Below are 17,010 nucleotides of genomic sequence, written 5' to 3'. Positions count from 1 at the left end.
CGCCCTGAAATTCAGTGGTGAAGCAACCAATAGCTGCACCCTTGGACCAGGAAGCCCTGGTGGGCAGCTGAACAGCAGTGCTGTCCTCTTGTGCCAGCCAGATGGGATTTGCCTCTTAGGAAGGCTGTCAAGAGAAAGGAACACCCGCTACCAAAACACAAAGAAGCAGGAGAACGGCAGCTGAAAGCAAGATGCAATTATATGTTCTCTACGCAAGCTGTCTCTCAGTCCCCACAGAAAATGCTTGTCAGCAATGGAAAAAGCATGGGATCAGACAACAGAATTGCAGAACAAGTGCTGGTGAGTGCTTCGGCAAGCCAAGCTGCACCAACAAGTCTCCACACACTCCATGGAAGATGACAAGGATACCAGGTGGTTTGAGGTGAGAGGTGTGATGTGGAGCGAAAGGGGAAAACGGAAAAAGAAGGTTACCCATCACGGTTTTCCGAGTTGCCAGGGAGGAAGGAGTGGTGGACTTCACCCTTGGTCTTCGAGTAGCTAAGATCAAACACAAAAACCACCTTCAGGTCCTCAGACAGGCTGCTGTCACATGGGTGGTATCAAGACACAGTTATAAATAAGGAGGCATGGCCCTGCTTGGGCCAGGCTTCCATGTCACAGCATCACTCCCCACAGCAGCACGATGCTATCTTTCAACTGGCATAGGTAGCCCAGGGCAACAGAGGAAACTGAGAAGTGGAAACCCAAAAGAGGCATCAGAAAGCTTACAAGTGGAGCAATTTCTAATAAGGAGCCATAGGGGACCAACTGCATCCTTGACCCACTTTCAGGACATCAAAGCACCTGAACAGGCTCACCGCTGCAGAGAAAACCGTTGCCAAAGTAATCAACACAGGAAGGGAACCACTGGCTATTTACCCATCGCGGTCCTTGTGGTTTCCGGTGAAGCAGACGAGGTAAATTCCAGCTCTGGTCTCTGGCTTGCTACAATCAGACACGGAAACGATCTTTAGATACCCACAGTCTTTTTGTCACGGCAGTACAAGCAGTGCCAGTTCACAACATCCCAAAGGTCTGTATTTAGGGCAATACGTCTCTTCTCCTGGCAGTATCTTGTGACTCAGTGACCAAGTCAGCAGGCAACCACCTTGCCGTGGTTGAAACTAACACAATACTCTCAGAAACTCAGCAGCTAAATGGGTCTCCATCAGCAGAAAAATGGCTAAATGCCTACTTCACCAAAGCACTCCTTACATTTCCTTGAAAGATGCTCATAAAAGAGTCGTTGTAGAGGTAACATGGGAGCCAAGAGACTCACCTTTGGATTCACAATTTAAGATGACAGGTGGTGGATACCTCTCAAACACAACCAACTACAAATACTAAACACTTTCTTATTCCAGCATGAATGACTAAACTGCACGTTATCCTAGCGATATTCAGTCATAACTCCAACTCTCCTGAGAAGTTCAATAATTTTAGCAAAATGGTATTTTCTTACTGTTGTTGTCATTGTTATTATTTTTACAAAGAACAGACTATACATATGCCTCCCCATTCCCAAGAAAGGCTTCACCATTCCCCATGACATCTGCAAATTCTCATTCTTCCTTTAGGTTAGTCTCTAAGCCAGTGAGTAACATGTCTATTCATCACACTTGAACTTCAGTGCTCCAGTTAGTGAAATGAAGAAGGAAAAAATAACTGATGTCCTTTAAGAAATATAATGAGACACCTATACCACATCAACAGCAAGACTAAGAGGAATTAAAATTATAATTCTAACATATGGGAATATTTCATTCTGGAAAGAATTTGCAAAAAAACCCCAAACACCTGCACCTAGAGACACACACGCATTGCATGACAAATTCTTTTTGCAAGTTGTCCCTGAAAAAAGTGATTTTTCATGTAGTGGAAAAAGCATAGGTTAAACATCAGAGTCATGTCATTAGTATGGCAAATGCTTTTGCAAGCCGAAGTGCATTAACAAACCCAGGTATTGCTCAAAGCAGAGGAAAATTATGTCAAGTGGTGGCAGGGGAAAAGAAAAAAATGAAAATATCATATTTACCCTCCACTGTTCCTTGGCTTGCAAGGTAAGGAGAAGTAGACTTCACCTTTGGTCTCTGAGTAACTAAGATTAAACCAGAAAACTGGCTTCAGATATTACGGAAGAACAGGTTTTTTTCAAAGCAGTCTAAGTATAGAGTTTTAAATGAATGAAGCCCATATTACATTCAGCTTTTTTACATAAATATTTGCATTCATTATAGTATTATTCCATTTTTAAATCAGGGTGGTCTAGCTGAGTTAGTGTAGAATACAGTTACCCTTTTAGTGAACTAGGCCTATAGAGCAGAAAATTACGAAGAGGGATGGAGAAGCTTAACAATTAAGCTTGTTATCATCTATATAAATGACTGACCACCTCACTGACACACTTGGCACTGCCACTAACAGGAAAAAAAAACCAAAATGTTTTGACTATATTTTAAATTAATATTTTCCTATTTAACTACTGCCAAAATGATAGAAATTATGATGGAACCACTGTTTACCCATCATTGTCCTTGCAGTTTCCAGAGAAGGAAAAGATGTGGGCTCCAGGACTGGTCTTGGGAGAGCTGAGATCAGAGATGGAAACTATCTTGAGATGTTATGGCAGTCTCTCTATGCGTATGAAAGCACCACTTTAATTACCTCCCAATAGATCAGTATTTAAAACGTGGTTTCTCAGGTATACTTTTCCTACCAAATAAATCATACATCAATTTTTTGTCACTCTGTATTACCAAAAAAACCCCAAGCACTGGCTAAACACTGCTCCTAGTAGACAATAATGGCAGTCATGATGTTACAGAGCTGCCTTTTTACTGCAATAAATGACAGATCCCAAAATCCATTTTCTAGCATGAAATAAATATTTTCCAACTATAAATTGAGGACTAGTCAATGAATATGCAGCCAGAACTTCAGCTTGCAAAGATACTGTCAAGTTTTGGAAATGACCACCTTATATTTAATCTGAAAAACAAGTAACTAGCTCTGATTACTATATTCTTCACCATCCTTAAAAATCTGAACTTTGGGGCTAAAATAATATATGCCTGTGAAAAAAGGAAGCAACAGCTTGTCTGAAGAAGAACGCACACAGGTGAACTTCATAAAGATTTCCATCAAGAGCTGAGCCAACTACTAGAAGAAAAACCACTTGTGCTTTCTTAACCAAAAATGTGTAGAATCTCTAATGGAACAGCATCTCCTTAATTTACAGCAGCAAGTTTTCATCCTGAAGAGGTATGAAGTCTCATAGAATCATAGGCTGGAAAAGACCTCTAAGATCATCAAGTCCAACCATCACCCCAACACCACCATGCCTGCTAAACCATATCCTGAAGTGCCACATCTACACGTTTTTTGAACACCTTCATGGATGGTGACTCCACCACCTCCCTGGGCAGCCTATTCCAATGCCTGACCACTCCTTCAGTGAAGAAATTTTTCGTAGTATCCAATCTAAACTCCCCTGATGCAACTTGAGGCCACTGCCTCTCGTCCTATCGCTAGTTAGTTGGGAGAAGAGACCAACAGACAGAATCTCACATCCACACTGTTAGATAAGCATGACCTAAAAGAAGAGTCACATTTATTTTCCAGAAACCAGTGAACAGATATACAAATGACAACAGTGAAATGCAAAGATCACGATGAAAAACCTTTTACTTGTACAAGAATACATTATTGGGGGGGGAAAAAAAAAAAGAGAAGAGAGTTTGATAAAAGCATAGAATAAGTTCTTAACACAAGCAGAAGATAGGTCAAATAGTAGATAACTCAGAAAATGGAATCAAAATTTTGAAACTGCCATCACACTTGCAAGAACACATTATAGCAAATGTGGAAGACCACAAATTTGATGGACCAACAACGAAAAAATTCAAACATAGAATTATTGTTGTGAAAGAACTCTGTTAGACTTCTCCACCCTAAGAAAACAAAATCCTTAAAAAATGCAATAAAAGTTTGTAGAGTTGATTGACAGGGGGATGGATTGAAAGAGTTTCAGAAATTTATCCCTTTCAATGATCCATTTGACTACACGCTTCTCTGTGGCTCTGGGCTATTTACTGTCCACTCCGTCTTCATTCTATTTGCTGAAAAGTGGGAATAACATGAGCTCCACAAATGTTCTGTGAATTACCTAGCTAATGCTTGCACCTTTACTAGCACTGAGTTGAAGAACTGTTAAACACAGCAGCTAAGATGGCAAATATAAAACAGAGTACCTACTTGCTAGTGTGTACAGGGGAATACTATGGAACATTTGCAAATATCTCTAGGGGCTTGCAGTAGAAGACAAGGTTCAAAGTATACCACAAGAAGAAAAAGAGAGTTCCTGTGTTGAGCATTAAATTTATCCTACAGAGGAAGGAAAATATTAAAGAAACTGGCTTGATTCTTTAGGATATATGCAGAAGGCTGAAAAACTTTTTATCTCCCCAAATAAAAAAATATTTGTTTTTTTTCTCCTAGGCGTGTCTGGACTACCAAGTCTTTTGCTATTAAAAAAAACCCTGAACTTGGATTTGCAATGCCTGCTGTCCTATCTTTTACCTCCCTAATGAGAATTTTGTCACTACAGCATAGCTCAAGAGTCCTCCTTCATGAGAAATATACTTGAATAATCTACACAACTGCAGTATTTACAGCTTGAACAACTTCTTGACTGTTTTAAAATCGCAAGTGAAGATGAACAGTCAACAGAAAATAAATCTACAAAGAGAATTCTCTAAACACATCACACACACCCCATCACTGTAACTGACCAGGAAGATGTCTCAAATACCAATAACCACAAAACTTCACTGTAGTAATAATAAATTAAATATAAAATAAAAAGCAGCATAACTTCAAGCAATACAGTAGTCATCTGTATCAGGATACTCTGCATATAACGGAGAAGTTAAAGTTCAATTACCAACCCCACAGCATTTCACAGGCACAGAATACTGCCTAGGATGGTATACTGTAAAATTCTACTAAGTAATATATAAGTAGTCAATGGCAATTACTGGAACAGTACCAATTAGTATTGCAAAAGAGAACTAAGAATTAAAAACAACAAAACCATAATCCAGCATTGTAAACATCATATACATTGCCTTAAATGAAAGTAGCACCCAATGCTGAATTTTTATCTTGCAGTTGTTGTTATTCTCAAAGCATAGTGAGAACTCTTCTGATAATTCCTCACTGTCACTCAGTTTACAAGAAATGTAATTACTAGATTGGATTGATGGTATTTCCGGGACTCCACGTGCTTTAGACATGAATTGTGAAACTGTCTCTGTTTCATTAACAGCTGAAATGAAAATCTGGATTTAAAATGCTGAGGAATCTCACTGTTGCTGGGACAGCACTACACACTGTCCAGCATAAGCTGTGTTGTTCAAGACGACGTAGCTGCTGATGTTGCTGAAACACAAGCAAGATACTGGATGCTTAGAAGTCTCCTCTGTATTATGTAAATAAAGAGAAAGATACACAGCCCAATATGGTGGAAACAGGATACAATATCTGACGCTAGACAGAACTCCTAAGAATCATCTTCTTTTACACTTTCTGGAGTTTAAATTACACCAACTGAAAAATTAAGTTGTTATAAGTTGGTATAAAAGATCAGTCTTTCAGCATGTTGTACCAAAAATGCTTTCTAGCTGCTGATCAAGAAGTGACTGACACAAAACAGTTCTTTAACAGGCTTGCCATTCAGACTTAGAAGCAAACATATCTGCAGGTGTTCACAGCAGAAAAAAGGAAGCAAGCGGCAATGTGATGAAAACTGCAATGAAATCCCACATTGCTTACCCGTCACTGTTTGTCTAGTTTCCAAGAAGGATGAGATGTAGACTTAAGTTCCTGTGTAGCTAAATCAAATATGAAAGTCACCTTGAAACAGGCAGTCTCTGCACAAGTAATAACACTGCGATTTTAAAGGGAAAAAATAAGTCTGGATTGAAAGTATTGTTCATTACCTTAATAACCACATTAGTTTTGTGGGTTGTGTAGCTCCATAGAGTACAACAAATGTGAAGTCATTAATCAGTCTTCAAGAAATGAGGAAGAGTTCAAATAGGCTTGAATAACCTTGGTAAGTAAACACTTGCAAAAAACAACTAATAAGCAAGTGATCAACTAAGCAATAGGTTTTTAAAAGATATCATTTAGATCACTAAAAGACCCACTCCAGGGCAAATAACATGTAAGCAAGTATTTCACTGCAGTCCTCATTGTGTGGCTGGACTTCCTCACTTTCCTTTAGTTGAAAGATTCTGCTGTTCACTCTCTTCTCTCTCCCTTCCTTCCCTCCCCAACACATGCATGCAAAACTAAACACTAGAATTCCTTAAGTTATTCCAAGGCAATCCTTTAAATGCAAACAGCTGTACATGCTAATGGTTCTCATTTCATACCAACCCTATGCCTAGAATATGTTAATTAAATATTATTATTATTATATCATATTTATAATATTTAATCACATTTTTAACTCTGCCTGAAATCTGGGACTAATCTTTGCATGGAAATGTTTATGATGAATTCCAAACTAGATCAGACATGACTTTTCTCCATTCTACCAAACACTGTAAGTGTTGGGAGATTATTAGCTCTGATTTGAAAAGAGAGCAGTATAACTTTCTCTATAGGCAAAGCATGCAGAACAAAGAATTGAGTTTGGATGTGTTATTACATCAATATATAGAAAACCACTACTGAAGCCTTCTGTTAAGGCACTTTATCATAAGTTATTGCTCAGTACGGAAGATATGTTTATGATAAATACTGACTAATACCTCTGAATAAATGCATAAAACTTAAATCATCTCCATTTCTTGATTTTAAGAGTGTTTAGTTGGAATTCGCAAGCTTTGCCATTAACCTGCAATTACAGGCAGCTGGACAGCTACTAACAGTTTCCGGTCAAATACACATTTAGTCCACTTATTACTGCAAGGGAATTCTGGCAACAACTTGAAATACATTTTGGATGGAATTGTCATTATTGAAAGGAAATTAAAAATAAAACAGTAAAACAAGCAGAATTTTGAGCATTGATAAACTTGCATTTGTTCAGTGTCATTTTATAAGGCATTGGTAAGTTTGCGTTTATTTCCTCAACACAGGAAGTAGAAGAATCCTAAAGAATAAAAGTTGGCAAGAAGAACAGGAAAACTATAACCTATAGGTTACTATATATTAATACATGTAATTTAAATGTCAAGAAAATACCATAATCCAATCAGTTTAATTTTACTGGAGTCTGGTATAGCGGGCTTCAAGGGTGTTTGAACGCATCACATCTACCATAGAAGTGCCAGTTCAAGACCAATTTGTTGCAAACATTTTCTTTAACTACAATATTGTGCAATTTAGTTTAAAAAGTTGTACTCAAGCAATACAAAAATATATGTGGTAAGCATGCTTTTACTTCTGTTAGCCTTGGACCTTTGCTGTCTCACTCACTGGCAGCAAAATGTCTAATTCAGATAACTGCTTTAAATAGATTCAAATGAAAAGACTTTAGGGTCTTTTCTCCACTATTTTGAAGCTTACTTATTCATTTCTATTAATCCTGTTATTTCTGTGGGACTTACTCCACACTTTCAACCGTTAGAACAGTTTCATTCAGGGATTTAAACAAAACTTTTATTAACTTTCACTCTTACTCATCTGCAGTATTGTAACTCAAAACCAGGACACTACTATATGTAGTGAGACATGTCAAAGCCTATTATGATCAAGCATAGCAATACATACTTGTAAATATGTTATGAATGTATGTAGACCAAAATTAGAAGAGGGTATTTACTGGTTTAGAACATCATACAGAATTTCCTAAGTTAGTCTGGTATTTCAGAAAGCAAATTAATTATGACAGTTCTGTTTTATGTTAAAATTAACTAACAATACACCAAAAGTACAATGAAATCTCTGTAAGAATTTCTATTTTGAGTCACATTTTCAAGTATTACCAGGTACAGCTGATGGCATTTCTTGGATGCCAGGTGTTTCAGATCTTGAAGAAATGTGGTGCTTTTCATCAAAAGCTGAAAGAAAATCAAGTTAAAATGAGAAGTGGCTTCAGAGTCACAGGGTTTGGACAGCAGCTGTTGGGCAGTTCAAGACAACACTGATGTGAGATCAGGCAGGATGGCAGCAGCTTTAAAGATCAGCTGTGAAATGATGTGTTACATAAACATTGAAGCTGGTGGGAAACAAAGTAGGGTCACTTCTGGTATCTCATGTGAGGCAGAATTCTTCTCACTGGCCTTTTTTTTTTTTTAAAGTATCTATTCTTTGAAAGAAAATTGTGACTGCCAGAAAAAAATTAAGAGCAACATATGCTAGTAGAAGTCTTTTTGTAGACTGTTTAGCCAGTAGGGCAAATTATTTTTTGAGCTTTGATTACACAGAAATGGCCGAGTTGAAAGGGGAAGAAAAAAAAGAAGGCAAAAAACCCCAGCCTAGCATCAAGTAGTCTTCAAAGCAATGCATCTGAATGAATCTTAGCACTGCCCACTGCCAGTGGAAGTGATGGCAAGGGATGGAAAAGCTAATGGAATTATATTCTATTTACCTATCGTGGTCCCTCTGGTTTCCACGGAGGGACGAGATGTGAATTTCAGGTCTGGTCCCTGGGTAGCTAAGATCAAATATGAAAACAATCTTGAAACAACAAATGAGACCAGCCTTTAGATAAGGTGATCTTTGGCCCTTTATTAGCAGGTCCGAAAGCTGTACATTTATTTTAGATTTCTTGTATACACACTTCTCATTGATACTCGTGGTAGCCTACTCTGTTTTTCGTCTTGTGGGGTGGGCTTCTCTGGATACATAACATCTAATTCTGAGGCATTTACTACAAGGCCAGTTGTCTGTATCTGATTTTAAAATTCTATCCAATAGCAACAGCTGACAGCCAACCCCTTCTCCCCTGCACTTTACTTTGGATGTTCCAGATAAGTCTTTTAAATAAGAAGCTGCAAATGCCTACTGTTATTTTGATACAGCATGCCCTCACACAAATGTGATGAATCAGGGCTTAACTCAACCTAAAAACACCCCTTTATGCACACAAGTTGGAAAACTTATACCTCGGCATGGCAAAAAGCCTGTAGACGACCTCTTTAGGCAAAAAACTACAGTAAATTAAATAGCTCAAGTTACAAGAAGAATTGTTTTGTCTGCACACCAAAGCTCCCTACTAAACATCAAAGTTAGAAATGTATTAGTTTATAAACACACCTGATGCAATGTGGATACACATTAAATCCATCCAGCCTGTGTTTTTAAAAGTCGTGTGGTATCATCCTAAAGCAGTACCACAGAACCAGTGAAACACAGCGTAACTGAGGTTGGAAGGGGCATCCAGTACGCTAGATGCTGAAAGAAGTTCCATCAAATGAACATTCACAGTGCAAAGCTACTTTAAACACCATGAAGCTGTATAAAATTTTCAGCTTTAGAAAGAAAGAAACCATTCCATTCACAGAGAGACAGGAAAATTGTCAGAATCATGAATATTAATCTAAGCACACTATATCTGTGTTCTGTAAAACATAAACTGTTGAGGCTTTAGAATTTATCCTAAAACCTGAAATAAAAGATGCTGAAAATTTTCACAACCAGAAGTGAATCTGTTGTCACTTGCCTAAATTATCACAGTAGACATTGAGAAAACATCATAATAATTTACCCAGTTCCACTTTACTTGAGTCATATATAACAGGGTCCAAAGGTATTTGAACAGTTACTGCAAAAAAACCAAACCAAACAAATACCATGTTCAGCTTGAACCTGTCAAATCATCCTTTATCACCATTAATATTTCTGTAATCATAATTTTGAAGCAGAAGATTTTAGGGAAATTACACTGCACAAATAGAACATTATGAGTGACAAAATAACTTTTATTTATTTATTTATTTAGAATAACTATCCACTCGTGGCTGCTGGTAGTTACACTGATTTCAGGCAATCTGTTGATATGGCAGTTTTGCAACATCAGGACAGATGAATCAGGGCAGAGCTAAATATCGATGTAAATCAGTAATTATAGTATGAGTAAATTCGAAGTACGAATAAACAATGATAATCTAAGTAATTTCTGTCCTTAAAATTTCCCCCAAAAATGTAATCTGTGTAATACAAAATTACCAGAAAAATATACAACTGTAATACTCCACTATTCTGTGTCATGATAATCCTAAAAGCCTATTATTTCAACATTGTTATTCCAAATGCAGCAATACACCACCTTGTTCTTGTAATAATCTTAACCTCAAGGTAAAGAAATGTAAATTAACACTACAACCAAAAGTGTAAGGACATTTCTTGTGAGAAATCCTAACACTAATAAAAATACATTTTCAAGAAATGTCATTACCAGATTTTGTTGATGGCATTTCTGGAATAGCAAATGTCGTGGATCTTGAAGTAATGGGCTGTGTTTCATCAGAAGCTGAAAAGAGAATCTGAGTTTTAAAAGTTGCAGTGTCATCAAAGCCACTAAAACACCATGGTACTTAGCCAGCAGAAGCTGTTCTGTAAAAGCAGACAACGACACAAATAAAAATCAAGACAGTAAATGGCCTGAGTCAGCTGTAGGATGACTGACAGAAGAACAACCAAGTTGAGGTCTCCTATGGTATGAATACAACATGAGTTCAATCAGAGGGGTACTCTCATATCTCTTGCATTTCCAAGATCCAGAATTTATATCCTTTTGAAGAGCTTAGATGGAGAAAATTTCAAATAACAACTCAACCTACATAAAACTGCTTACAGTAATAAACGAGTATGTTCCTCAGTTAGTCATTCTGAGCAGAATGCTTTCTACTTGCTAATAAAAATAAATAGTTGACATGAAAGTATTGCGCAAGAAACCCGAGAGACACGTTTTGTTTAAAGATAATGACTCCTGGTCTTACTACAGTCCAGGGCAGTCATGAGAAAGTGGAAACTCGCAAGTATGTGCTATTTACCTATTGTTATACATCTGGTTACCAGGTAAGAAACAGATGTTGATCAAAGCTGGTCTCTGGGAAGCTAACAAAACAGCTAATAAAACAGAAAAATTCTTGTGACTGAGGCAGACAGTCTTCACACAGGTAGTATCAAAACACTTTCCTGAACATAGTCAACAAATTCGTATTTTGCTCAGGGATCGGATTTTCCCTGCAACTGCCACAAAGTTACTTCAATGTAAATAGGATTACTGAGAAAGGCCATCCTTCAGTGGAAAATGGCTTTAAAACATCTTTATGTTTTTATCACAATATTTTAATGGAAACACAAATGCAAAAAAAAATAAGATTCTATCAGATCACTAAGACCACAATTTCCGTTAGAAAAAATATGCAGCCGGCATGGTCTGTTTCTATGGGCATATGAAAAACTGAAGAGTAGGTGCTCTTGATGTTAAGAACACTCATGTCTGATTAAAGTCAAAGGACAAGTAATAAGAAATCTAAGTTGCCTCATTCTTTACATCGAGAGAGAATGCTGTGGTAATTCTGAGAGAACATGCCATGGAGAGCAGTCAAGTCACACTTGACTAGCTGCTAAAAGTTTTCCATCTAATGAAGATAGTTTGATTTGGCTCAGATGACCTTGGATAAAACAGAGTTCTCAGCTTTAAAAGGAAACAAAAATATTGCATTCATGCAGGGGCAGGATAATTGTCAGTACCACCCATGGAGTATTAACACAGCTGCACGATGTTTGTGTTCAGTGTGAATTCTGCAGCAGACAAAAGCTAAGACTTTTCTAAACTTATCTGTGATGAGAAACTAAAAGAACACTGGCCACAGTTTAACAAATAAGACTACGGAAAACATGAATAGTGTATGTATGCTATAATAAGCTAATCTCCAGATGACAAAAAACATTAATGATCATTTACCCAATTCCACTTCAATGTTGTCAGATGTAACAGGTTTGAAAGGTGCTTGAATAGTTACTGTAATAGAGAAATATGTAATTTTTGTATGTTAGGATTTTAGATCACACTGCCTCTCACAAATACATTGCTAACAAATTCACTTTTTCTGTAGCTATATTTACTAAGTTGCACTTAACCAATACAGCAACAAATGCAAGAAGCTGTCCATTTAGTAAGTTTCAGAATTATGAGAATGAAAAATCATCAGCACTTAGCTGGAATGTGCAACTTGAAAGGATAAAAAAATATACAGTTGTTTTACACTGAAGATTTCCAGGTCTGATACACCACTGCTTTGTACCTTGGGCAGCTACTCATGCCTGCACAGAGTGGATAATCAACCAAACTGATTTCAGAGCAGTTCACCACCTGTTCTACTAATTCTACACAAATAAGAGTACAAAAGTGTACATGACTGGAAAACCCAGACCTGAAATAATTTTACAATATTTGAGATTTATATTCTACTTTAAACATCCTGACCAGAGAAACACAGCCTTACTATTCTCTAAGTATTTTAGAGTTTATACCACCCAGGAATTATGAACCTGTGCATTTAAAATTAAGGACCAAATCCTTCCTGAGACTCCAAATATTGTGTCCGTATGTTTAGTAAATGTGGAGCATCCTCAGTCCTATGTTTCTATGTAATCTGTGCGTGTTCAACAATTCTATAAAGAAAGATATTTCAATCGGGTCATAAGATATGCATCTGTGACACATGAGCATTGTATAGCACTTCAATGCATTCAAAAAGATTAACGCTCATTGCCCTTACAATACTGAACACCTCTTGTAAGTATATCAAAAGGAGATGAAGAAGTAGCTCCAACTAATTTTTCACTCCAAAACCAGCTTTGTATATGCTTGCTTGTTGTCTCAGTATGGTATACTGCAGAATCAAGACAACCGATTTTGAAGCTGGTCTCCAGAAAGAGAATGATGTTTCATATAGTGATGTAATAAAATACCACTTGCTTAAATCATCCTAGCATGAACAGAAATACAGATGAGAACCTCACAGCAACCCTCTACTTGATTTTCTGACTACATTCTGGGAAAAATCTCATGCTTAAATACAAATGAACGTATTCTGCCTAAAAAACTATGTTCTTAATACCTGTGGAGAAATAATAAATTTTTAGCAGCAATAATTGTAAAAATTATTTTTTTACACCAAAACGCTGTACTGCAGCAGTCTTGAATATTAAAGACTACTTTAAAAAGTTGTACCAGCAAACAAACATTCAACCAACAAATCTCTTTTAAAAGTGTCTACTAGCTAAAGACAAAACATTATCTCCCCAAAGGATAACTGTTATACTGACAACCCAAAATTCATTAAATAAAATTAATCGATAATTTCCTCTCATCTGCTAAATTCTGTACCACTCTCCCCTCCAAAATCCTTCAGTAATACGATACTACCCCGAAATAGTCAGATCGTATCAGGATCACTGAATTGAGGCTAGGACTGCTGGACATTGGCAATTCTTACAAATAACATGAAGCCTTAATAAAGAATGGAAAGGCCACTGCAGATAGCATTAAAAAGCCAGGAAAAATAACAAACATTGGAATAGTACTACTTAAATATGAGGAAAGATCAAGGAGTGGAAATAAACCAAACACCATTTACCAGTCTCTTGCTCTGACTTTTTTGCAGATGTAGATGTTTGGGGAGTGGAAGTAACATGAAGAAACTCACGTGAGGCTGGAAAAAAATTGTGGCTTATTAAACTTTCCATGAACCCTCACACCACGGCATCATCAGCAACCACAGACATGATGGCCTAATGTCTGAATAAGAAACTTAACAAACATAAAAATATATTCTGAAAAACAAAATTTTAAAAAAGAAAGAGTTTAATATGCAAAGATGTGAAAAAACACATAAATGTGATGCAAAAAATGAAATGGAATGTCACTAGTACAATAAAAAAAAATTCCCATGAGGTTAGTAGGAAAATAAGACTGAAAAGGCACAAAAACATTGAGTAAGGGGAGGCAAAGAGAAAGCAAATTTACAAGATGAGTTACTAAAACAAATCCAATTTAAAAAAATGGCAAAACCAAAAGAACATAAAAAGTGATCCAGACAACATCACCAGATAGGGAAAGACAAAGAAATATCCTTAGCCCAGCCAAATGTATATATTTTAGTTATAATTACAAGTATCTCATGTCTCCACCGTAAAAACAAGAAAGCAAAGTAAGGTCCCTTAAGTAATACAAGGCAATAAAGGTAACTTCCCTGGAAAAGACCCTGAAGTGCATGACATAGCAGATATGAAAGCAAGACTGCTACAGACGTAAGTGCCACAATAACACTGTAAAACACTCAGTATGGTTCATCACACTTTTAACTTGCACTTGACTTCAGGTCTGCAGGCTTACCAGCCTGCTCATGTATTGCTTTGTAACCTCATGGGCCAAAAACGACTGCCAGGCCACAGGCCTGGTCTTGTACACTTGCCAGTCTGAAAGAAGCCATTGCCACAAGCATCTCCACCCATTGTCATCAAGTGCCATATGCGATGCCTTAAGTAAATACGGCTTTTCACGTACGGCCATTTCATCTCTACGCTTCTGCTTTACCCCAGCGTAGGCCCAAGTGAAATAACAGTTCAGCTAAAGCTCGACATGTCTTGGGACAATTCCCATCTTGCACTGCCACCCACATCTGCAAGAAATATCATTACCAGACGAGGTTGTCAGCATAGCCAGGTGCCAAAGGCTGCTGGTGTTTTGAACCTTCAAGAAACATGCTGCGATGCACCGAAAGCTGAAGAGAGGCATCGTTCTTAAAACCCTAATGTGACCTCAAAAGCAGCAGCAGTAGAGCAGAGCGTTCCCACTTGCAGGTAATGACAATGTAAACGTGCGGGCAGATGACAGCTGGCCGCCCTGAAATTCAGTGGTGAAGCAACCAATAGCTGCACCCTTGGACCAGGAAGCCCTGGTGGGCAGCTGAACAGCAGTGCTGTCCTCTTGTGCCAGCCAGATGGGATTTGCCTCTTAGGAAGGCTGTCAAGAGAAAGGAACACCCGCTACCAAAACACAAAGAAGCAGGAGAACGGCAGCTGAAAGCAAGATGCAATTATATGTTCTCTACGCAAGCTGTCCCTCAGTCCCCACAGAAAATGCTTGTCAGCAATGGAAAAAACATGGGATCAGACAACAGAATTGCAGAACAAGTGCTGGTGAGTGCTTCGGCAAGCCAAGCTGCACCAACAAGTCTCCACACACTCCATGGAAGACGACAAGGATGCTAGGTGTTTTGAGGTGGGATGTGTGATGTGGAGCGAAAGGGGAAAATGGAAAAAGAAGGTTACCCATCACGGTTTTCCGAGTTGCCAGGGAGGAAGGAGTGGTGGACTTCACCCTTGGTCTTCGAGTAGCTAAGATCAAACACAAAAACCACCTTCAGGTCCTCAGACAGGCTGCTGTCACATGGGTGGTATCAAGACACAGTTATAAATAAGGAGGCACGGCCCCGCTTGGGCCAGGCTTCCATGTCACAGCATCACTCCCCACAGCAGCACGATGCTATCTTTCAACTGGCATAGGTAGCCCAGGGCAACAGAGGAAACTGAGAAGTGGAAACCCAAAAGAGGCATCAGAAAGCTTACAAGTGGAGCAATTTCTAATAAGGAGCCATAGGGGACCAACTGCATCCTTGACCCACTTTCAGGACATCAAAGCACCTGAACAGGCTCACCGCTGCAGAGAAAACCGTTGCCAAAGTAATCAACACAGGAAGGGAACCACTGGCTATTTACCCATCGCGGTCCTTGTGGTTTCCGGTGAAGCAGACGAGGTAAATTCCAGCTCTGGTCTCTGGCTTGCTACAATCAGACACGGAAACGATCTTTAGATACCCACAGTCTTTTTGTCACGGCAGTACAAGCAGTGCCAGTTCACAACATCCCAAAGGTCTGTATTTAGGGCAATACGTCTCTTCTCCTGGCAGTATCTTGTGACTCAGTGACCAAGTCAGCAGGCAACCACCTTGCCGTGGTTGAAACTAACACAATACTCTCAGAAACTCAGCAGCTAAATGGGTCTCCATCAGCAGAAAAATGGCTAAATGCCTACTTCACCAAAGCACTCCTTACATTTCCTTGAAAGATGCTCATAAAAGAGTCGTTGCAGAGGTAATACGAGAGCCAAGAGACTCACCTTCAGATTCAGAATTCAAGATCTGATCTCACTTTTCCCTAGAATCTCCCAAAGCGTTCATTCTTAGAAATCTTAGTGCCTCCCAGTAATAGTGTGGTGAGTTTGTATTGAAATGCCTGTAAACAAGTGACCAATGGCAATTTTTCTGCAGAATTCTAGCACATCTTGCAAACATTTATACTTGCACAGTCCATCATCCCACTGCACACTGAAGTACAAGTAACTTCTCTAAAGTGACTTCCTCACACTGTCTTATGCTAAATTTTGCACAAAGCAAATGCACAACCTAATACATAAACCAGTGTAAAATCTAGTCTATGTGTATTCTTTTGCACTGTGCATCTTTGCTACACCATGGGCTTAACTCCGGATGTAAGGAAGGCAAGACTGTCGGTGACAGCTTTCAAACATGCACATAGCTGAAGAAGTTGCTGGTAATAAGGAAATGGTGCCTGTGACCTCTGAGATTTTTTTATATTCCCAGCCTTTGGAAACTGAAACCCTTCTGTTCAGGTCCCTTGTACGTGAACCTTTTCTAGCAACACTCAATGACTTACTAAATCTGTAACTGGCATTTTCCCATGGTTAAAAACTCGTGAGGTATTCTCAAGAACAGCAGCTAAAGCTTTTTCCACCTGTGGAGACGCTTTTGCATCCAATGTGCAAAAGGACTAGATTTGACGTGTTAGCACTTATTTAACCATTCCAAATAACAGGTCTCCATATATATACAATCCTTCACAAAATATGGATGGTAACCCCACAGGATAATCTAGCTAATAGTTTACAAACATAAGAAAAATTAATCTTATCATTCCAACATTTCATTCTGAATTTCTCAAACATTGCAGCAGATACAA

General features: G+C 38.3%; 1 protein-coding gene across 7 annotated transcripts in view; it reads right to left on the bottom strand.

Annotated features, from left to right (window-relative positions):
* Window positions 1–17,010, bottom strand: part of ABI3BP (ABI family member 3 binding protein) — a 167,668-nt gene that overhangs the window by 70,959 nt on the left and 79,699 nt on the right. For 5 of the 7 annotated variants that reach the window (XM_075435929.1, XM_075435949.1, XM_075435960.1 and 2 more), the window contains 8 exons: window positions 15,751–15,816; window positions 15,304–15,369; window positions 13,608–13,682; window positions 11,930–11,986; window positions 10,412–10,486; window positions 9,722–9,778; window positions 8,603–8,668; window positions 7,998–8,072 (listed from right to left, as the gene is read on the bottom strand). In XM_075435929.1, coding sequence (XP_075292044.1) covers window positions 7,998–8,072; window positions 8,603–8,668; window positions 9,722–9,778; window positions 10,412–10,486; window positions 11,930–11,986; window positions 13,608–13,682; window positions 15,304–15,369; window positions 15,751–15,816 — 537 coding nt within the window. Of the gene's footprint in view, window positions 1–432; window positions 499–879; window positions 946–2,035; window positions 2,099–7,997; window positions 8,073–8,602; window positions 8,669–9,721; window positions 9,779–10,411; window positions 10,487–11,929; window positions 11,987–13,607; window positions 13,683–15,303; window positions 15,370–15,750; window positions 15,817–17,010 lie in introns of all 7 variants that reach the window. The other 2 variants (XM_075435991.1, XM_075435971.1) reach the window with 2 other exon arrangements.

The sequence above is a fragment of the Opisthocomus hoazin genome, chromosome 1 (genome assembly GCF_030867145.1).
Source record: "Opisthocomus hoazin isolate bOpiHoa1 chromosome 1, bOpiHoa1.hap1, whole genome shotgun sequence".
Taxonomy (NCBI): Eukaryota; Metazoa; Chordata; class Aves; order Opisthocomiformes; family Opisthocomidae; genus Opisthocomus; species Opisthocomus hoazin.
Note: the sequence above shows the minus strand (reverse complement) of the source record. Positions and strands in the feature narration are given on the sequence as shown.